Source organism: Passer domesticus, chromosome 2 (genome assembly GCF_036417665.1).
Source record: "Passer domesticus isolate bPasDom1 chromosome 2, bPasDom1.hap1, whole genome shotgun sequence".
NCBI lineage: Eukaryota > Metazoa > Chordata > Aves > Passeriformes > Passeridae > Passer > Passer domesticus.
In genome coordinates this window covers 68,499,342-68,523,141 of record NC_087475.1, presented here as the reverse complement: position 1 = coordinate 68,523,141, position 23,800 = coordinate 68,499,342, and the positions used below count along the sequence as shown (strand labels likewise).

General features: G+C 39.5%; 1 protein-coding gene across 6 annotated transcripts in view; it reads right to left on the bottom strand.

Moving 5' to 3' along the window:
* STARD13 (StAR related lipid transfer domain containing 13) overlaps positions 1–23,800 on the bottom strand; it is a 293,148-nt gene that overhangs the window by 155,576 nt on the left and 113,772 nt on the right. For all 6 annotated transcript variants that reach the window (XM_064409024.1, XM_064409026.1, XM_064409025.1 and 3 more), the window contains one exon: positions 7,173–7,206. In XM_064409024.1, coding sequence (XP_064265094.1) covers positions 7,173–7,206 — 34 coding nt within the window. The remainder of the gene's footprint in view (positions 1–7,172; positions 7,207–23,800) is intronic.

Below are 23,800 nucleotides of genomic sequence, written 5' to 3'. Positions count from 1 at the left end.
ACAGATGATGTGTGTTCTTGAGCCAAGGCCATCTCCTCTGAGCAGTGGCTGCACCACGGCAGGTTGCTCAAAAGCAGGAAACAGTGGCATGGTCTGACTGCAGCCCAACAAAAGGTCCTATGTTGCAAAAGGCAGAAGGTGACTGCTTTGTTTGATTGCTTTATTGTCCCACATACTCTGCAGTGTGTTCCAGCCAGAAGCTTTTCTCTGTGTGTTCCTGCCTGACTTGCAAACAAAGAATCAGCGCAAAATCCATCTTATGTGCTGAGCTGATCAGAGAGATGATGCATGTCACTCTGATGCAGCACAAAACCTTAAACATTAATCCTTAGGAACTGATACTAAAGAGTTAAATAACAAAAGAGGAACCTAAAGAATTGTTGCAATGGAAATGTTCTCTAATGGGAAACACTAAAGCTGTTGGAACTGCTACCCATTAGAAATGCTTTCTGTGAAGACAAAAGGTTCCTACCATATTTGTTTGTGTGTGTCTCAGAGCTTTAATGCTCAGTTAGCATAATGAAAAGCTAAAGATTTATTTTGCTGCTTGTATACTTTAACATTGGTTAAAAGTTGTCTAGCCTTCAAACTTTTCCAGTTATGTCTTGCACAGGAAATAAAACACAAGGATATAGCTTGCACTGTGACTATCAGAGAGATCTGAGGCAAAAGTCTAATTGAAACAGAAAACAAAGATATTTTTAAATTACTATTATTCAGTTAAAATTTTCCAGGCATTTGTTGCTTTTGGAATAAATGTTAAATGGTAAAACGTCTCTGCCATGACTCTTGGAAGAGCCCAGTTTAAAACAAGTTGGCTGCTCAGGAGCAAGGGAGCTGAATATGGCTGTCTGTCTGCAACCTTCGTCAGGCAATTGTTCAGTCACAGAAAAAAATGACTCGAGAATCCTGTGTCTCCATGAACTGAGTTGCTGGAAACCAACACCACCTAATTCCAACAGAGGCAAAACTTTAGAGCAACTTATCTGAATTAGATAAGTCTGAATTAGATCACCTTTTACAGCAAGGTTTCTGTCACATTTTGAGAGTTGTTACAAACCCAAGCTCATATACCAGCTGCTTAGTGTTCAGCTCTCCTTAGGAGTCCAAGCTGTAACCAAACTGAGTTAGGAAAAGTATTTATAATATCTTCGTTCTGAAATGACCTATATTTTGTACAATTATGAACTAGATATTATTTTTAATATTTATCATCTCTATTTTCAGTATTTTTCTCTTATTTAAAATGTTGACTAAAAATCAAAGTCACAGAAAGAACCATGTATCATAGAAATAGAGAAAGACACTTAGAATGACATTGAGTAGTTGCATGTGTATAAAGTGTTTTTATACATTGCTACATTATTGTTTTAGAAATGTCTTATATAAAATTCAGAGTACTTTTAAATGAATCAAGCTTTTGTCTATAATTCACATACTAGAACAGTAAACATATAAATTTCTAATCTATACCTGGCTGTTTTGTGGGGTTTTTTTAGAAACAGCAATATCTCATTTTCCTCTTGCTTTTGAGAGCAGAAGATCCCAGTGCCCTCAACTACTCCAATACATCCGTAAGAGCTGACTAGCAAACATTTGCCTTTTTAGAAGAACAAAGAAGGGCTTTGTTCTATCATTTCTCATTATGAAAGGAAGATGCAATCTCACTGCCTAATTTGAAGAAGCCAAACTGGCACTGAAGAAAAGTTAGAACTAGAGCCAAATGAAATGACCCTCTGATGCACTGACTGCAGGACAATCACCAACTCTACTTACTTCTAATTTGAGCAACACAAAGCACAACTATTTAAGAGGCCAAGGCCACCAAACAGCTGGGTTTATTCGGTAGTTTACTTTCACTCTTTAGGAAAACAGCCTGTTCATTTTTCAGTCCAAAGTAAGCACCTTCACTTTGTGCTGGAAACATGTCAAAGTGACCCTGCTCTGCTTTCTAGTAAGAGCATGGGATCATTGCATAAGGATGTTTTATTTTCTCCAGTTATTTAAGGTCAGGTTTTCAACTTTGATAAACTTTTATAGCTGGAGTAATGACAGCATGAGACACAAGTACTGCCTAGGTCTTGCAAGGCACTGCTGAATGTCTAATCCAGCTGCTGCTCCCCCCTGAAGAGGATGAGAAGAGAGGTTTCACAGTCACAGCCTCAGCTCCACCACCAGCACACTTGCCAGAGATCCATGGCAAGTGAAAGGCTTAAAGAGATCACCTCCATCCCCCCACAAGCAGGAGGAAAATCCCAGAATAGGATACGGTTCTGTGAGCCACATCCATTTCCCTGTTCAGAGTGTGATTAGCCCATAATTCCTACCCAGGGACTGCAGCAAAGGTAAAATAAAACCACGAGCATAAAACCTGTTATGACTAAGGAAACATAAAAAATATGTAATCAGTTGAAAGTACTGTACTCAGGTTTGATTTTGTGATGAATCAAGTACCTTTAGTTTCTAACAAGAGCCAGATGGAGTAACAGCTCCCTCCTATTTCCCAGAATCAGGCCCCTTGTTGGCATTTGTTCATATACAGCTGCTATATAGCACACTTCTGCTTCTTACACTATGGAGACCTCTCCTTGAAGTCAATTTGCATTATGCCTGGGCAAATATTGCAGTATCAGGCTGCTCATTAAAGCCCTGGGACCACTGCTGCCCCTGTTTGAATTTTGCATTATATCAGTCAAGGATACACAATTATCCGTGGAGTACTTCTGAAATGGCCAAGGTCACATGAGGATTTTATCGTATTACTGCAGTGCACCATCTTCCTTGCCAGCCCATTGCTGTTCTGCTACAGACTACATTACCATGCATCAGCAAATACATGAGCACACTGCTATATTTAGTGTTTCATACATACCACTAAAATAGAGGATGTGTCAGCTTTTAATCCGACTTCAAATTTTTATCAGCAAAGTGAGGGCTCATTTTCCCTACCAGTGATGAAGTGTGCTCTGTGTTAGTCATCTTGAGCTATGTGGTGATAATATTAGGCAGCTAGAATGCTCAATCTAAGTGGAATGTTTTTTACTAAGACATACACTGGGGGATAGTAAGGACACACAGCATCAGTCAGCCAGGTTTTGGTAGTGATTGCCACAGGCTAGTTACAAACCCAGCAGCAATCTCACAGCAAGAGGAGCAGCTGAGCATGGTGCTCTCTGGGGTACCACAGCAGACAATTAGGACCTCCTACACTGCAAGGTCACAAGAGACTGATGGTGCAGACTGGTTTTGGTGTTATGTACCTGGCAATATGAGAAGAAAAGCATTGATGATGATGACTTGAACAGAGTGGTGTATTGCACAGAGATAGGACCAGGGCAGTCCTATTAATGGCATCATCTATTAATGACAGCAGGAACATGGCTCAATGGCTGAAACCTCAGGTACCACCAGGATAGCCACATTTGTTCCCAAAGAAAGCAGAGTTCAGTGGATAAATCTGGTGTTTTCACAGGTGTTGGCAAAGCCACAGAACAGGGTATTTTTTACATATTTGTAGCACTTGATTATTAATGCCATCACATACAAGCTATAGAAGTTGAATTGCCTTCCTGTCTACCACTTCTACAGAAAGCCAACAGACAACTTGCTCACCTCAGGCCAAGGGTGAGCCTGTTCGTGTAAAACCAACTTTTCCACTCCAAACTGCTTGTCCTTTTTTGCACCTGTCCCACTTTGCTAAACACATTTAAAGGGTGCACATTTGCACCCTAGATCTATGTCCAAATAATACTGTATTTACTTAATAGCATGAAATTATATAAATATATACATTTCCAAGTCTTTGTGGAACTCCATTTCAGCCCAGCTCAGAGCTGTCCATCCCAGTCCCATCATCCTGTGGCAGGGCTGTTCTCTGCCACAGTCCTGCCCAGCCATGTGACCCAGCCAGCAGACTGACATCCCATCCCATCCTTGGCCCATCCCTGTCCCCAGGCCTCATCCTGGAGCTGTCTGACCTCTGTTTCTGTGTCTGCCCCATTCCCCAGTGAGCCACCAGCTCATGCTGCATCCTGCCATGATTAAACAGAAAGCAGAATAAATTCATGCCGCAAGAATCACATCTCACCATTATTTTTTTTAATAGTTAGATCATCATTAATTCCAATGCATGCACTGTTATAAGTACCAATGTTATTACATCTGGAAGTAATGACACAAGGCCTGGCAAGCGTGCAGTGACACTGCCAGCAATGCTGGTACTTCAGATGAGATTCCCTGGTGTGGCTGGACGGTTTGTGCAGCTGTAGCTTTTCTTAGACACATTTTGGGTATCCTGCTTGACATATTGTGAAGCATCCACTACAAATCAGGTAATGGAAGCCCCAAAATATTGCATTAATTTGGGGGGGGGGGGGGGGGAAGCAACATAAAACTCAACAAGAGAGAGAACTGCATTCCAAAGGGCAGGTTTTTTCCCTCTCATATGCAAAAATGGTTTACATGGAGAATGACTGGAAGCTGAGGACAGCCCAGCTTTGGGGAAAGGGCTGCAGAAGTTTCCAGCCTGGCTGCAGCAGCTCTGAGCTGCCCTGTGCATCCCCAGCTCCTGACATGATGGGGCAATAGGTGCTCTTTGGTGGAGAGGGCAGAGTGACCTACTGGCACTCTGGAAAAGACTCTTTTGGCCTCTGAGAGTTCTAGAGCTCTTACCAAGAAAGGGGTCAGAAGAATAAATGACAAAAGAGAATGAGAAAGAATAAGAAGTAAGGATGTAAGGGGAGAATGATGAAGAAAACAAGCTTGAGTAGAACAGTGAGTGCTGTGTTCTGTGTGTGGCTGATACAGGCAGGACAGGTTTTCTCCTCATGCAAGGAATTCCAAACCAGAAAATTTATTATCCAGAAAGCACAGAAAATATCAGAAATGTTTAGCAATTGCAAATCTGGAAGAAACCCTTGTCCCTTAGTTCAGGACACAGATTTTCCCTTTTTTGTAACTTAAATCAGGTTTTCTCTTTTTATCTCTCTCTCTCTCTCTTTTTTTAATACACCAGTGTAACAAATTTCAATGCCAAAATTTCAAAGTTCAATAAAAATTAACACTTCTCACTTTGAAGACTGTTAAAACATTGCATGCTGAGAAGTGTATGCTTATTTTACAGAAACAATGTGAAATAGATTAATGGATGCTAACCTTTTCCTGTAAAATGTTCTATTTGAAGAAATGGATAATTTCTGCCAGAAGCATTTTAATGATAAATTTATTACCAGCTCTAACATGTGCTAGATTTCTATGACTAAAGTTTCACCTCAGTGACCCAACTGTGTTAGAAAATGACCTGTCATTCTTCTTTCACGCCTGAAGTAATCAGATTTTCAACCATCATCCTACAGTTCTACACTTAGGATGGGCACTAAAACTTAATCTCTTTGGGTGACAAAATTAATATTGTCATAAAAGTAAAACAATTAAAAATCAATCATACTATAAAATAGGAACACTGCTAAAATAATTAATTTTATTTAAAATGCATGTGCCACTGAAAGGTTTTCCTTTTCTTTACAAAGTGAGCCTTCAGTGGCACAGAGAGGTTTTGATCCAACAATGAATAAAATTAAAACAATTGCTCAATCAATTTCAGAACTTCTGAAATTTGTTTAGCTTTGGAAAAGACCAGGCATATGTCTCATTTGCAAATACTACCATGGAATAAATCCACATCCAAATTATAAGGCAGGAAAAGTTAATATGTATAGAACTTCAATGAAAATATGTACATTTACACTACACTCAGCAGCCTTCATGTTTTATTGACCTGAATTAAAGTACAGGAGGGTGGAATTGCCAGAGACCTGAGTTTTCTAGCCCAGGATTTCTGTCATTTTGCTAAGCCACTATGTTGGCCAGCAGAGCCACTGAACTAGTGAAATTGACTCCAAAAACCCATGTTCATCTGATTTTAACTGAGTTAAGGTTGGCCCCTGGAATGAACTATAGATGCAGTTTAGATCAGAGACAGATGCAAGAAGAAATCACTGAGTGAGCAAACTGGCTTAAACTAGTCCTTCAGGCCAAAAAAGAGATGCTAAGTCATCTAGGGACAGGGGGTAATTACAGCAGTGATGTCCAATTGCTTTGCTTTTAATTGGCACACTCTGCATACATCCTGACTAGCAAAACAGAAAATGCAGTCAGAAATGGCTGACTCCAGAGGTCAGTTGGTTTATGACTGAAATATTTCTAGCTGACAAAGACTTTTGTGGGAAGGTGGATTCATCTAGACTTTGGGAACATTTATTTTTGCAAAACTGTGAGGCTGTTATTAAACCCCAGTAACCCACATTCTGGGAAGCAGTTCCTTTTCTCTGTATTTCTTAATTGTGCTTCATTACAATTTAATAAGGACATTTACTCTCAATTAAGCAAATCATCCAAGCAGCTTCTTATGCTTGTTGTAATTAATTGGTTTTGTCAAATGCAGGTTTAATTGTGTGTTAAGTATCTTGCTGAACCAGGATCTGTGTGTGTGTACATATCTGTCTATCCAAACCTTTCCTCAGCTCCTGGCATGATAATGTATGTGCAGTACAGGGTATCTGAGTCTTTAACTCTGTTTTCTGTTCTGGTCTTGGTGCCTTGCTAGCCCTAAATAATTCCTCCATAATGGTCAAACTCACTAATGCTGTTAATATTGAAAAATGCTTCAATCAGATAGTGAGCTCCTGCTAAGGGAGAAATTGTGACTCTGCCACTTGGAACATGTGGGTGCCAGGGGGCTGTTAGATTTTTTGAAAAATATGCCTCTGTAATGAGCCTCTTCATCAGATTCAGCTGCTGAGTGACCATTGAGACAGAAAAAGCTCTGAGATGTTCCTTATCTTGGCTCACCTCTCTGTCTCTCTCACACACACACACCCACCAGTGCCATGACAAGACCTTCAGACCCACTCTGACACCAGTGGCAAATGCTTGGGTTTATCCCCATTATTTCAGAACTTACCTTGCAAGGTGTATGTCAAAAGGTGATGAATTATCAGCTTTACTAAGGAGCACCTTAATCCTACACCAATAGGTCATGAACAGCAGCATGGAAGTGATTGTCATGAATGCACTGAACACCCATTTCATAGCAGAGGCTCCCTGGGTCCTCCATCATTGCACACATGGTTACACAAGCCGCCAAGAAACTTTCAGAAGTAATGCAGCCTTACCTGCTTTTTCCTTGCACAGCTTCTGAAACAGCATCTGCAAGAAAGTGAATTTTCTTTAATAATGGTACATTTTTTTCCTTCAAATAAGTTCCACATTTCAAGATAATAATCAGTGTAATTATTAATCATCACTACCTTACAAAAAGCCTAAAATCCAGAGCTTATCAATAAAAATCATGCATAATAGCTAGTTTTGCTTGCTAATGACAACCTGGCACCCATTCTCAAGTCAGGTTCTTCACTGTCTTGCAGTGAGTGAGTCTAGTAGCATACTCTACAAGCAGAGTATGTGCCGCAAGGATACATAAGGTGCAATACACTGGAACACTCCTGAAAGAATTTTGCAATACTGGTGGGGCTCAGGGAGCAGACAGGCTGTTGAAAAGTTGTGTAGGCAGCTCTACTGATGGGCAAGAAACAGGACACTGTGACTTGGAAAGGCAGATACCTGTTTCCTGCTCATCTGTGACCAAGAGAGGGTTGCCCTGCCTGAGGCTCATGGGCAAACTGAGCTTCATATTTTTCATGTTGCTGCTTTGGGTTTGCCATGCTAAATGAAAGGTGTGCCATTAACACCACACTTGGATGCACCGCTTGGTCCATTACTTTTCTCTTTAATAGCTTTCAGTGCCTAAATGAGGAGGTTGTTGACAGTGATTAATTGCATTTCCTTTCATAGATCCATCAATTCTCTCAGCAATGCAGGCTATAAATGAAACTAGCATAATGGGTGAAACTGCACCAAATTTTTTTTTTTAATTAAACAGAAGGGTGAACTGATTTGTCCAGGTACCAATGTGAATTGCCCAATATGCAGGCAGCTGAAAAGACAGACACTGCTTTGCCTTGCAGTGACACACCCTGTTCCTATTATCTGCTTGTCCCCACACGGACAACCATCTGTACCTTTCCATCAGACGCACCAAGTGCTCCGTTATCTCTTCAGTCAATATTGCTTCTGCAGCCTTGATAGGAATCTGTCTATAAAACCATGCTTTTTATTTACCTTTTATTTAATGAAGAATTTTACCGAGATATTGGAAAATTCCTCCTCTGAGCATGGAACCAAATTGATTAGATATCTCTCCTAATAATAGGGAAAGCACAGCTAGGCTACATTTTTTTTGCCTTCTGCAAGGCAATTTCCTTCTAAAAGAGCCTCTTACTCCATTGCAAGGTCTGACTGAGCAGCAGCTAAAGTTGACCTATCTTTAGCCAGCAGGGATCAAGTGGAGTGGTCACTTCTGATGGGAAGATAACAAGTGGCTGAGTCCAAATCAGGTTTCATTAGTGGCAAAGAATCTAATTTCCACAGAGAAGTAGGAAATTCAGGCATGGGCTTTGTCAATTGGCAAGGGACAGGCAGGTCCCACATGAATGTGCCAGGTTTTTGGGATGCTTTTCTGAGTGAGGCATTTCATATTGTCTCTCCAGTCTTCAGTGAGCTGCAGTGTTGTTTGTCACACCACCTCAGGACAGGCACCTGATTTTTAGAATCACAACTCTGGCATAAGTCTGTTTGATGCCTAAATTGCTATACTGAATCTTTGGATAAGCACTTCTTGAAGAATACATAAATGATATGTGAATCGAAAATAAATATGTCAGTCCTTCATGGAAAACTGGTTTGTGTGTTCTAGTGCTGCCAGAAGGACACCAGCTATTAAAATCATACCCAGGCTATGTTAACTTCCAAGATCTCTTTAGGATGCCATACAAAAAAGAATGCAAATTATTGCTGGAACAATCTCAAGTGGCAACAGAAAGCTGCCAACTAAAAGTGATTTATGGAAATGATAAAGCACTGTATAACTGACTGTGTAACAAAATACATTTATTGGAGGACTAGCAACCCATCTGAACAGCATGGCACCAGCTAATCAAATATATAGAAACCATAGACCAAGAGAGTACAACTCTAGCCAAAAGACTGCTGCAGCACCTGCTGCTATGAATAATAAAGAAATCATTTGTGTACAACTCCAGCTGTAGCAATTTTGCAAGTGGAAGTGTCAAACAGAAGCCAAAGATAAACACGCTTTGCTGACATAGCCATGTTTTATTTGCTGAAACATGTAAACCAGCCCACAGAAACCAGAAATGTTTAGATGCTGAGGGGGGCCTCCATTCCTCCCCCTCAGGAGGCCCCCCTGTTTCAGCAGGGCCATCCCATGTTCACCTCTGTGAGAAAAGGTCTCCAAAAGCTTGCCTGGACAGTGTCACCCTGTGCTCCATGATCAGAGCAGGATGAGCCAGGGACATGAATGAAGCAACTGAACTCTCAGTGTCAGTGCAGCTAGCTCAAGAAAGGCTGTGGGTCTATTGGTGGGAGGAATGTGGACATGTTGCATTTATAAAGAACCTGACATGGCCTTAAGTTTCACCAGGGAAAGTTTTGATTAGATTTTAAGAAAAACATCTTCACAGAAATCACTGCCAAACAATGAGACAGGCTGTTTGTTCAGGGAAGGGTGGAGTCACCATTCCTGGAGGTATTTAAAAGATGTGTAGATGCAGATGTGGCACTGAGGGACATGGTTAAATGGTGGACTTGACAGTGTTAGGTTAATGGCTGGACTTGGTGGTCTTTGAGGTCTTAGACAACCTAAATGGTTCAATGATTCTGTGATTTTCCTGAAAGGCATTCTGTGTGGAAACAAATTACTCAAATGAACTCCTTGGATGAAGTGGAAGTGAAGGCAGAAGCAAAAGTCAACAAGGAAAATAAACATACACATCAGAAAACTGCTCCTCTGACAGTCTTTCATGTCTATAAGTGATCAGGGCATAGAACTCAGCAAACTAGATTAAATGACTTAATAACATTCCAGAAATCTTATTGTCATATAAAAGCTTTTTTTTTTTTGACACAGCTTTATGAAATGGTTGAACAACTTCAAAACCATTTTAATTTGCAATAGCACAAAGATTCTGCAATGCCAGCCAATCCTGTAATATCATACACCATTTCAAAGAAAAAATAAGAGCATTTGCATCCACATCTTTCGCTTCCCTCTTCCCCATCAACCTCTATTAGTTATTAGCTCCTTTATGCTCCCATTTCAAATATACCCATATCTTCCACTGATACTTCTGAGTACCTGTCAAACTGTCATCATTCACTCTCAGGAAATCACACCCTCCAAAAAAAAAAAAAAAGGTAATTAGTATATCTGTTCAGCATGCAAATATCTCTTCTAGACATTTAATAAAAAAGCCAGAGAATTTATTCAACATAGATATGGTATCAGAAATATCACTGCTATCAAATAAACCCTGGCATTTGTACAGGACTACTTTACATCTGCTGTTAATAAAAAAGGCTTTGAATTCTGTAAGCTTATGTTTTGTGGTGAGCAAGCAGCAGCACCACTCTGAAACACGACACTCCTTGCAGAGGAAAAAGGATAAATCTGTATGACTTCCTACTGGTTCACTGATACTGAAGGAAAGCACTCTAAAGTGAAAAAGGTCCTGCAAAGTATAAATACTGAAAATCTTGCTGGTTCTTCATTCTAGCAATTTAATGACCTGCCAGGCTTTAATTAGAGTGACATATAGGCAGTTTTAAAGGAGGAAAACAGCAATCCACAAGCAAAGCTCAATCATCTGTGTAGCAGGTTTATTAGATCCTTTCAGAAAGATGTTTACAGAAGGAAAGAAAATCCTAGTTACTACTTCAAAATAAAATTCTGCAGCCCAAAAAGGGAAGCAATATTATGACACTCAGCAATGTTAGCCTTAACTTGAAGTTACCTGGCCCCTGCAACGAGATCTTCAGTCTGGATGGCACTTGCAAGTTCCCTAGAGCACATTAGTCAGCTGAGAATAATGGCAATACTGAAGCTATTCCACAGAAAATACTGTTGAGACTGCTGTGTCAGAAATTCGATTTCTCTTAGAGACTTGGCACCAAGTCTTTGGTACAGCATTGAAACTGCTGCTGGATTTTAGTGCTTAAGATATATCTTCAAGGCTGACAACAGAGCTCATAATTTTCCTCTAAAATACAACCACTGCAGAGGTGTTTATTAGAGACCATATTTGATATTCAGACTGAGTTCTATTAGAGAATTTCCCCTTGTGGCATGGAAGACGGATCTTGGTTGCATGTGATTCTGCTTCATACCTGTTGCATCACAACATGTTGGCCTCCTCACCAGGTTAGAAAGCAGGGGGAAGGTGAAAATCTCAATTTCTTCCATTGAACCTGAGCTACTGTGCTGCAAACTATTCATGATGGGGTCAAAGGAAGAAGTTTAAACAGCTCCCCATTCTTCAGTCAAGCAAGTCTTGCTTGCTCACAAGAAGAGTGACCAGCAGGTCAAGGGAGGTGATTCTGCCCCTCTACTCCACTCTCATGTGACCCCACTGGGTGTGCTGCATCCAGCTCTGGGAACCCCAGCACAGGAAAAACGTGATCCTGTGGGACCCAGAGGAGGACCACAAAGATGATCAGAAGGCTGAAATAACTCTCCTACAAAGACAGGCTGAGAGAGTTGGAGAAGAAAAGGCTCTGGGGAGACCTCACTGCAGCCTTTCAGTACCTACAGGGGGACTTCAAGCATCTGTAAGAATTCAGAGGACACAGACATGTCTTTTGAAAACCCCAAACTTAATATTCTGAGGTGTATTCTAAAAAGTTAAAACTGTAAATATTGTCTAGAGATATGAAAGCATATTTAATAATTGTACACAGCTGTTAAAGGACACAATGAAAATTTGAAAATTATTTTCCCTTGTGTAGTATTTTAGTTGGCAAAATTACCCTCACTCACAGTTTTTAAAATGCATTTACTTTAGTCTAAATATTAATTTAATTTTGCACCAAGATCAGTGTTGGTTCAAAAAACTGTCATAGAAAGAAATAGTCATTAAATTGCTTTTTTCTCTTTGCTACAAATATGTATCTATTTTGCCTATGTACTATTGATAGAAGTTTAGACATTTCTTATGGCTGCTGTTTTGAAAGCTTCAATCAAAGACAAAACTGCCTGGAATCTATTTTAAAGTGAAGCTTTTGAACAGCATTAAAAAAAAGGTTTACAATATGTGGAGCAAGGCAATAATAAAGTATATAAAAAATTAAAACCATTTAAACAATGTTCCAAGTGAGATTAGAAGAAAATGAGCTACAAGACTAAAGTAAAGCAACATACATTTCAGTAAGTGTAATTTATCATACTTATCTAAAAGAATTTATTATATTAACAGACCAGGGAGATTTCACCTCTAGCAGATGCTAATATGACTTCCAAATGTCAAGCAGTTACAGCCTGGGGGGCTATAACCAAATTTTTATTTAGGAGGATTCAGTTCCAACACGTGAGGAGCAGACACTTGCAGTGAGTGCAAGGGTGTGCCTCCATGTTATTTTTTACTGCATTAAACCATTGCAATTGCTCATTTTGCCATCAGATTGGAGGATACCATTCATCTCTGTGGCTCAGCTGGCCATGCCTATTTGTCTTGCACTAGCACTAGCACTCATCTCAACAAATGGGAATCAAAAGCAGCAGAACATCACCAGCTTCTGCTATTTAATTTGTTGCTTTCATCACAAGAGCTCCATTACAGCTCCACTTCCTCTGTCTCACATGTTGCTCTAATGCAAGCACTTTGTTTAATACTTTGTAATCTTGGGTTTTTTGCTGCCATTCACTCTATATTACCTTTGCTTCTCCTATGATTTTCCCTATGGAATAAAATGACCGTGTTTTCTATACAATAGTCTTGAAGACTGAGCAATCTGATCTCCTAAATTTGGTCCCAGTACTACTAGTAAAAGTCTGAATATGAAAATTTTCCTATTATTTAATGGCTAGCAAAAAGCCTCTGTGTTGACAAGAGCCTCCTTGTTGCTTACTATGCTGCACCACATATGCAGGTATGCTCAGATACCACCATTTACATTAGGGTAAAAAAAAATGTTGCAGTAGTTTGCAACTGATCCAGAAATCCCACAGAAGGATAAGAGCAATAATATGGGAATCAGCAGAAGTGGTAATTTGGAGCTTGCAACTATTTAGGACTTTTCCCACATCTTTTTCCATTTAAAAACTAAATTGACATGTATTTTCAACAGAGAATGTGAATTATCAAATAAAAAAGCAAATTGTTAAAAGGTTTAATTTTGATAGGTTTGAAGGAAAAAAATACTTTTTGGGTTGAAAATGTGTTTACTTTAATATTTAACTCATTGTATTACATTACATAAGACATTTGCAAAACCTGGTCTTGAATCATATAAGAAAATTTTACAAATTGGCAAAGCATTTCACCAAACAGTAAGACTGTTTCTACCAGTATTTGTATTTGAAACCATTAAAAAAGGGCACCAAGGTATCATAAGTTCAGATACCTTCTTCACCTTCAAGGATTTTATTATACCTGTGATTTTAGAGGCCACTGGAATTAATTTAGAAAATAGCTCTGAACAGGTAAAATTGTTTTTGGTTTTTTTTTTTTAGTATTGTTTTGGATATGTAGCTATTTAAAAGTCCAGAATGTTACTTTGCTATAATATATCCATGGTAATTTTCTTAAATTTTCAGGGTTTCTATACTGTGCTCATGGAAGTCCGTGTTCTAACCAAAGCAAGCTGTGAGAACAGCTTCTCTGTTGTCATTATTTTGCCCTTTGTGGCCAGCTGGATATACCTGAGAGACAGAACACAGATGTTTCACTGCAGAAACAGATGCTTCTCGGCCCTTCAAGGTGACCAGGGCAGCCAAACAGGTCTGGTTCCACCTGGTGTAAAGTGGTGATACACCCCCATTCTCTTTCACTTACACAAACTCTCAATAGCACTTCCCACTTTTGTGCTTTTAGATATGCTTTAATAGTAGCCAATATGTTAAAATCTAATTAAAATCTAACCTGACACTTGGGTATTGTGTTCTTGCAAAGCAGGTACAGGCAACCTCAAGAATTTAGCCAGGAAGCAGCTTGTGGGATATGCATGCATTTTTGGTTTGCATGGTGTCCTAAATGCTCAGTTCATTGTGCCCAATTCCCAAAACCCACCCTTAAGGGTCACTTCCTTACAGGATACAGTTCTGCCACATCTCAGCAAATTTCATCCTGATAAAATAAAAAAATGTCCTCTTCATTACGCTTTTACCTCTAGCAAGTCCCAGAAACACTTAGTCACTCTGAACTCTCGACTCTGCAGCAGGACTAACATCAACATGCTCAGAACTGTGCAAATAACAATTAGTGCTCAGTCCTCTGCTAAGATAACAAGCCATGCTTCTGTATAAACAAAGACATGAATAAAAACTGGAGATACTGTAGTTGTCACAACAGATGCGTGGGGGTCAGGTGGAAATGTGATGGGGTGGAGGTGGGAGGAAGAAAGACAAACAAGAAGAGCAGTGACTGCCAAACTGAGACGAACAAAAGTGAGAGGCCAGAGTAGCCCCTGCTTTTTACAATCCTGGAACAATACAGTGAGTCACACATTGCTATCATTTTTACCCTCTTGAGTGGGAAGAAGTGCTATATCTATTTTAAAGATAGAATGAAGTGGGAAAGGTACAAGAGGTCACACAACAACAAAGAGAGGCATGAAAGCTGGGGACTGCTATCCTGCTCTGGGAAATGAGTGACTGCTAAAGCAAACAGCAGTTAGCAGTAATCCATGGCAGAACATGAAAACCAAGCCCTGTGAGCTCTGGCTACAACTGTGGTGTTATTTTAGCTTGGCCCAGAGCAGTACTTAGCTGGGAATGAACTTCAGACTGCCATTAGCAGCAGTTTGTTTGTTCTCACTACTGAGTGTCCACAGAAATGTTTCATGATGGCTAGGCTCTAAGTGGATGTTGGGTATTCTCCTTCACAGTCAACAAAACTCATAATTGTAATTTAGTCTTAAACAAAAATGCACTTTTCCCAGTAAACTGATGTTTTCCCAGTAACTGAAAGCCATCAGTTAAAATCTTGGTCAACATTTTAGGTTTCTTGCAGAAAATCAACACAGGTTTGTTTAGTGGCCATTTTTCAGTAAAAGGTAAAGCAGGCATAAGTGAAGAAAAAAAATTGTTTTATCCCAAAGAGTTACTGAAAATACAGAAGTTGTGCACAGCAGAAGAGCTGTGGACAGCTTTGTGAGAGCATCTGTGGAAAATGTTAGGTAGTATCTCTGCCCCTTCTGGCATCCCAGCAAGGACTGATGCTCTTAGAAGAAGCAGACATTCTGATTGTTTTGTATATTTTAATTTACAGTTTTTAGTCTTTATAGAACATTTAATTACTGGAAACCTGCTGTAAATCCTTTTCAGCCTGTGATAATTTGTTTGTCTGCCTGTGTGGTTTTGTCTCTGTTTATCAGAAAAATGACATGGTTTCCCTTTAGGAGGTTTCTGTTCTTTATAAGAACAGAATGGATTCCAGTGTGCCAGCACCAGGTAAGAGGATGCCACCTACCTCACTACCTCCACTGCAAACGCACACAAGACGTGTCAGAAATGGCAATTTCCCTGCAAATTCTGGTGTAGCCCATAGGAAAACCAATGCTTGTGATATGCATTGACTTCTGTCGTTTATTTGTTTATTTTCAAAATGAACAATTCATCCCATATAAATAAATGACAATGCACTTGTTTTATGGTTGCAAAGTTAATATTTTCATAGAAAAGCATACATTTCCCTTTGCAGTGGGATTCATTGCCAGCAAATTCCCAGGTGCAATTCAGATAACTGCCATGTGAACACCTAAACTACTTCAAAGCCCTGTGTTCCCAGCTGCTTGCCTTACTTTTTGTCTTACCTGCCAAGATTATGCACATGGTGAGAAAAGTTGGGTGAAATTATGCTGCATCAGGAGTTGAGAACTCCTTATGCACATGTGAACTAAGAACAAGAGGGCTGCAGTGCACCAAAAGACAAACAGACATGTATGGTTTGAAATTATTTGGACAAGACACGCTGAATGTCAATACTATGCTTAAATCCATTTTTTAAAATACACTAACAGTGGTGGTGGGCTGCATTTGACTCAACACACTCTGCAGAAATTGGGTCTAGAAGTCTTCTCTACAACATGTTTATCATGCACCCTAACCACCCCCTCTTCCCCTCCCCAGGTAAGCATATGCACACATATATAGACACACAATTTAGATATATGTATGTATATGTGTGTGCACCTCTGATTCATTCACCCTTCCAATCTCTTCCCTGCAAAAATTGCTGAGGTTGTAAAAGAGCATGAATTTTTGTGCTCAAATACTGAAGAGGCTGCTGGCTTAATCTGTGACCTCCAGCAAGTCAGTGCAGCACTGACTGAACAAAAAACAAATGTTCTTCAGCTAGTCATGAACATCTCCACTGCTACAGTGACCCTTGGATTACTGCTATCCAGAGCAAACCCTTAAGCAGTTTAGTCTCTCACTTCTGCAGCTATATCACTCCCTAATACACAAGTCTAACTGCAAGTCAGAGAAGTCAGGGTTTCCACAGCCATAACCATATTTCATAATTTATAATTTACTGTCTTACAGACATCACAAAATGTCTGTAGAGAAGCATTGACTTTGACTTTTCTCTGACATATCATGTTTAAAATTACTGACAAAACTCACAATGAGGTACTTAGTCACCTGCATGCATCCTTCGACAGCAGGAGAGAGCAGAAATTTGTTAGGAACTAGCTCAAATTTCCCCCCCTTGCCCCCCCAACCTCCCCCTAACCCCCTCCCCCCCCCCCCCCCCCCCCAATTCCTGCATAGCCTAAAGCAGATTCAAACTAATTTCTATATATGTAGCAGTGTCTAAAGCTATTAAAAAAAAAAGGTGGGGGGAAGAAACACTTCTTGAAATGGAGGAAAATAACTGCACTATCACAGAGGGGTTATAAAATTGGCAAGTATTACTTCTCAGCTGTCATGGACAGCCAAAACAAATATATTCACAGAATTATCTCCAGACCTTGTGCTCCTATATGAAGAACTTGCTTTATGCTTCTCTGCAGTGCAGACAAACAATAATTTCTGTTCCTTTTATTTCCCTTTTTTTTTTTTTTTGGTAGCTAAGCACCATGACCTTCCTAGAAATATTCAAGGACCCTTTAGTGGAAAACTCCACAATCTCTTCACAGTATTACCATTCTCCATAGCTCAGTATGATTTCTAAATGGAATAAATGGAACTTGAAATTATAGAATTATAAAATGTGGTATTAGGCAAGTTTCAAACAATTGAAATAAAAAAAAAATTCACAGCATTGCTTAACATTTATGACATGTTTGTTGAACAATTTTTCTACCAATCACATGCACATTATGGACTACAACTACATGCTGGAATTAATGGAGGTTCTTCTACCACCTTGCATATCTTTACCTTTTTGTCCTTAATCACTGAGGGACAAATATAATCATTCTCTGTTTTCTGTTTGTGTAATTCAAATTAATGGCCACTGCTTAAAATTTGTTTTTACAGTTAGATTTAAGGCACTATTCATCTTTCAAAAAGCTCTGATTTTACAAAAAACATCATTGCTTCAGCTGATCTTAAATCAAAGCAGGTCTGATTTATATCAGACCTACAAGTCAGGTCCAACAAGAATAAACTTTTAAAGTGAAAATTATTGTGTCAACAAATGAGAAATATTAAAAACCCCACAGTAAAGGGTGCACCTACTGATTCACATCTATCTTCTGTCCACTTTTATTCACTCAGTCACAGCAACTAAAAATAATGCCAACTCATGATGCAACATCAGAGATCAGAAAGCAGTTATTGCTATTCAGTTTAAAAAAGTTATCTCCTAATTGCTATATTCTAATGTTCCAAGAAAAAAAAATAGAATGGAAACACTTGACAAGGGCTTCTCAGTGGGCAAAACCTACTAATTAATGCAAGAAAGGATTTTTATCTCCCTATGCTCTCTGGCTGGGCTTCTGGACTATTGTCAGAATGCACATCTGCAACAACCTTGGTGATAAACTGCTGGGAAACTGGATGCTGAGATGTCTCTCTACCTTTACAGCTTGAATTCTGTTTCAGCATTGAAATCTACATTTGATTAGTAATTGTTTTACTAATTATTGCGGGAAGTGAAGGTGGCTCTCCCAAACTCTCATGGCTGTAAGATGAACCAGTTCCCCATTCCTTGGGACCTCCATGCTGTCTGTGCAAAGAACAATAGCTCTCAGTTATTGAGAGACTCAGTTTGCTCTGTTTATGGGACAGATTTCCTACACAATCCTTCCTCCAGAAGCTGGAGCAATAATTTTGTACTTCACAGGTTAATGACATGAGAATAAAGGAGAGATGCCACATTACAGTCATTCTGCTGCTTCTGCTACAGTTCACAGTGACATGTATCTGAGGGCTTGTCCCTACTGCACTAGGAGTAAGACAGGACTTTTACATAACTATAAGTAGATCTTTGGCCAGAGAAACATGTAAATTCATGCACTGTAAATTCAGCATGTAAATTAATGCAAATGAGTTTTCAAAATTCGCTGACATCTTGACAGATTACGGACAAAAATTTGAGGGCTTTCTCCCAGCAGTAGCTGTACCTCAGCACTGGGGGCTAGATCTTGATTTAATCTAGAACCTACAACACTCATGAGAGCTTGAAGGAGACCATCAAATACATAGAAACTTACTATGAGCTGCTAGAGTTAATTATAGAATATCTGGAATTTCTATCTGCTTGTTATGTAACTTCAAATGTTTCATCCCTTGCAGCAATATCTGGGGCTTCACGGCCACTTGCACCTTCACATTCAGGGCCCTCCAGCATCTTAGGTGGTCTTTAAAACCCATTTATCACTAGAAATACCTACTAATATTTTACAGCTGATGAAAAGAAGAAAAAAATCAATTGAACATAAATGTTTACACCAAGCCAAAGAGGACAGTATCAAAACAGTCTCAACAATGTACTTCATGACAGTATATTTTAGCTCACCAAGTATAACAGCCAGTGTCAAGCCTCCTTATCATCCACAAGATTTAAAAATGAGAATATGTAACTCTAGCCAGATGATTTAATGAAGCAGAAGAGGCCTTACCTATTAATCGACTGTGAGATTCAGGAACTATCATTATTTCACTGACTTTCTACTTCAGAATCTTTGTACCCCTTTAGTCTGAATTCATAGCTATACAGACCCAACAGGCAGCAAATGCTGGGTGTCAGCACCATGATGCACTACCTGGAGTTCCTCCAGTTTTCATGCTAAACATTCTTCAGGCTCGTTATAGATAAAAGTCTATTTTCTTGCTGCATTTTTTCTACGATGTATTGCAATGTTCACCTTCATTCTATGTCAAGTCTAATATAATTCATATCTAATCGTTGGGCAAGCCTAAACTCTCTCTTGACTAAAATGCATTCCAGCATGGACCTTTTTATTTCAGTAAATAATCAGACAATGGCCTTTCTATGGTTACTTTTATTTTAAAGAGTTCTGAAGGAAAGAAAGAGACACTCACCTTCTGCACAAGGGCTTTTCCACATTTGGTAACAGAATGTACCCACCTCTCTTCTCTCCAGAAGTTTTAGAGTTTTTGATCCTGTATTGTAAATTTTCAGTACACTACCTGTCAGCTTTATGCTAATCACAGTGTTTTGGAGCACATATTGAGAGCTTTATCCATATGAGATAAAAATAAAAATTCAAGATAGCAACATAGAGAATGCAGCAATTTACCATTTATGTGGTGTTATGTTATTTTATTGCTTGCATGCCAAAATGCCTCACATTCAGGATTCAACCAGAAATAAGGTCACTTTTTTATGGGAACACACAATATTTGAAAAACTGGGTCAAACCCCATGCATATATATAGGATCAAAGGATCATCCCAGGATTGAAGACCTCACAGTCTAGTTTAGACTTTCATTCTAGATGCTACGCCAAATGTGACATTTTGCGAGGGGAACACTCACTGCTCAGTTGTGTGGTTATTCTCAAAAGTGCAATCCAATCTTGGATCTTGAGAGGATGGAGGATAAAATGTGTAGTCAGACATCTGAGCTCCAGAAAGGACAAGAAACTCATAAACCCTCAGAGCTCAGCATTTCATAACAGACAGCTGTAGATTGCTATGCCAAGATTGTGGCTGTACTTAAGACTCTCAAGAGCTGTGGTTTTCACCAGTACAGCATCACAAGTCCCTGAATGTCTCTCAATTCCCTGAACCTCCAGGTGGGAGCTGGGGGAATGAAGACACTCCCAGTATAATAGATAAAGAAGGTTCAGGATCACTTGATGAAGCTGAATAGTCAGAAGCTCATGGGACCTGATGATATGCATCCCAGGATTCTGAAGAAGGTGGTGGATGTTGTTGCCAAGCCACCCTCCATGAGATTTGAAAAGGCATGCCAGTCAGGCAAAGTCCATGGTCACTGGAAAAAGATAATCATTAGTGTTATTTGTTAAAATATAAGAAAGGAAGACATGTGGAACTAGAGAGGCTCATCTCTGTACTTGGAAAGGACATGGAGAACAATGTTAAGGCACATGCAAGACAAGAAGGTGATCCAAGATAGCCAGCATGGCTCTGTAAGGGCAAATCCTGCCTGACCAATCTTCTATGATGGAGTGACTACAACTGTTGAAAAGGGCAGACTGACAAATATCATCTGCCTAGACATTTGTATGGACTTTAACACAGTCCCATATGACACCCTCATCTCTGATTAGATGCGGATTTGAAGAGTGGACTGTTTGGTTGATAAGGAATTGGCTGGATGGACACAACCAGAGAATTATGATCAATGGCTCTATGTCCAGGTAGAGGCCACTGACAAGTGCTGTCTCTCAGGGCTCTGTCTTGGGACCTGTGCTCTTCAATATCTTCATCATTAACATCGACAGTGGGATCGAGGGCACCCTCAGGGAGTTTTCAGATGACACAAAGCTGAGCAGTGCGGCTGACACAACAGAAGGACAGGATGCCACCCAGAGGGACCTGGACAAACCTGAGAAGTGGGCCCACAAGAACCTCATGAGGTCCAACAAATCCAGGTGCAAAGGACTGTACATGCATCAGGGCCATCCCGGACATGAGCACAGACTGGGAGAGGAACTCATTGAGAGCAGCCCTGTGGAGGACTTGGGGATTCTTGTGCATGAAAAGCTGGACATGAGCCAGCAGTGTGTGCTCACAGCACAGAAGGCAAACCACAACCTGGGCTTCTTCCAAAGCAGTGTGACAGCAGGGTGGGTGAGGTGATTCTGCCCCTCCACTCTGCCCTCATGAGACTCCATTTGGGGTGCTGTGTCTTGCTGTGGGGTCTGCAGCACAGCAAAGACATGGATGGACCTGTTAGAGCATGTCCATAGGAGGGCTGTGACGATGATTAGAGGGGTGGAGTCCCTCTCCTACAAACACAGGTTGAGAGAGCTGGGGTTGTTCAGCCTGGAGAAGAGAAGGCTCCAGGAAGACCTCACGGCAGCCTTGCAGAACTTAAAGTCGCCTATGAAAAAGAAAGGGAGAACCACTTTTCATACTGATGGGAGCAGGCAGTGGGTTTAAACTAAGAAAAGAAAGATTTAGGTTAGGTGTTAGGAGGAAATTCTTTACTCAGAGGGTAGCGAGGCACTGGCACAGGCTGTCCAGAGAAGTTGTGGATACCCCATTCCTTGAAGTGTTCATGGCCAGGTTGGATGGGGCTCTGAGCAACCTGATCTAGTGGGTGGCATCTCTGCCCATGGCAGAGGGATTGGAAATACATGACCTTTAAGGTCCCTTCCAATATAAACCATTCTATGATCAGGATGCTCAGGTGCCTACTAGAGATGTTTACAATTTCTGAACTGGTGCCAGTGGATAATGGATACAAAAATAGACATGACATCTTTCTGCCACTAGTTCTGCCCTTGTAATTAAAAACTGAAACATGCCATTTTGCATGCACAAGGAAATATGTATTTACAGGTGATTTCAATACTGCTCTGATTTTTCAATATACTCAGCAGCTACTCTAGATCATGAAGCACAAGATTAGGAAAAAAATTAAGAAAGAAAATTAAGGAATTCCTTGCAAGTTTTACATTCCCCTTTAAAAAAAATTACATACACCCTCCCTTCCTCCCTTCCCTCTAGCAAATACCACTCATGTTTAAGATTAGATTATTTTTCTCCCGATTCCTCTTTAGCTGCCAGAGAGTGACTCATTGTTAGATTGATCTAATTACAATTACAGACCTTGTTCTTCTGGTGTTACAAGAGAAAACTAGGAAACATAATGGAAAAGGTCAATACAGAAAGACTCTACAAGTCAGGATATGTTAAACAGTGCCTCTAGTGATATCTGTTGATTTTTCTATAGTATTTATTTACAATAATGCAACAGAAATCAGTTACACTTTTGTTTACGTGCAGCACATTACAGATTTTAGTTCTGAGCAAAACAAGAGTGTAATAGTTTAATAATATAGTTTAATAATAGCATAATATACTTACTGTTAGTAGAATAATAAATATGAGCTATTTATGTAACATTCATGTGATATTTTGAAAGATTTATACATTTGGTAGAAGGATAATTTAACACCAACAGTTCTCCTAAGACATTAGCAAAGTAGGATTTCTTTAAATTTATATTTGCAATGTTTAGCATTTTAGCATTATTATTCTGAAGATACTATAATGCAAGCTCTATGTTAACTTACAGAACAAGGCACATTGAGCACATCACATAGATGTCTAAGCAATGCATATAGATTACAACTCTAATTTACACATTTTGAAGGCAAAAGTATACTTAAAAGGAGTGAAATTCTTTTCCTGAGAAGACCTATCTGTTGTTTGCCTTCAAGTTTTTCCAGGAGCCAAAGAGAAAGGTGGAGTCTAAGGATCTTGCTTTGTCAGAAAGTTTATTTAATATTAGTAACCAAGAGCATTAAATTTGTACATTACTGTAATAACTTTTGTGTTTTCATATACTTCTAATTTTCCCAGAGAATTAGAAACTAGGTATTTAACTGCACTATCCTTGTCATTGCCTTTATCTAATAGCTGACATTATGCAGCTAAATATGTCACCCCTGAGAGTCTTCTCAATTTGTTTTGAGATGCTGACATGGTTGTAAAAAAAACCATAGCTACCTTAACAGTTTTGCAGGGGAAACAATTAGTAAATCTTACTGGTTTGGCATTTCAGAATAAATTAGCTTTGCTGGAAAAGTTCAAAATACTGAACAAAAAAATATATGATGCAGTAATACATTGGAAGACATTATTAATTGGAATTAGCAAAGCAGGTTGTTAAGGCTATTTACTGCTTAATTTTATTAATTATGTTTCATTTTGGTTAAAACATCAAAACCATAAGCCTCATAATTTCAGATAATAAGATTTTGCCTTTTTTGCTTTGGAGAAGAGAAACGAAGTATAGCAAGTAATATTGTTTTTTAGTGGCTCATTAAACAAACATAAAGGAGGCTAGGCACACAAAGTGCAGGCCACCTGAAAATCTTTACTGCAAAGGGACACCTCCTTCTAATACGAACTTTCATTCCCAGGAAGAGGGCTGTTACAGAATGTGACTGTCTTCAGCAATGGCTAAGGCAGTAGCATAGAAGAGACCTGGTTCAAGAACAGAATAGAATACAAGAAAATGAGGAGTCAAGAGAAAATCAGAATTTCCATTGCAACATT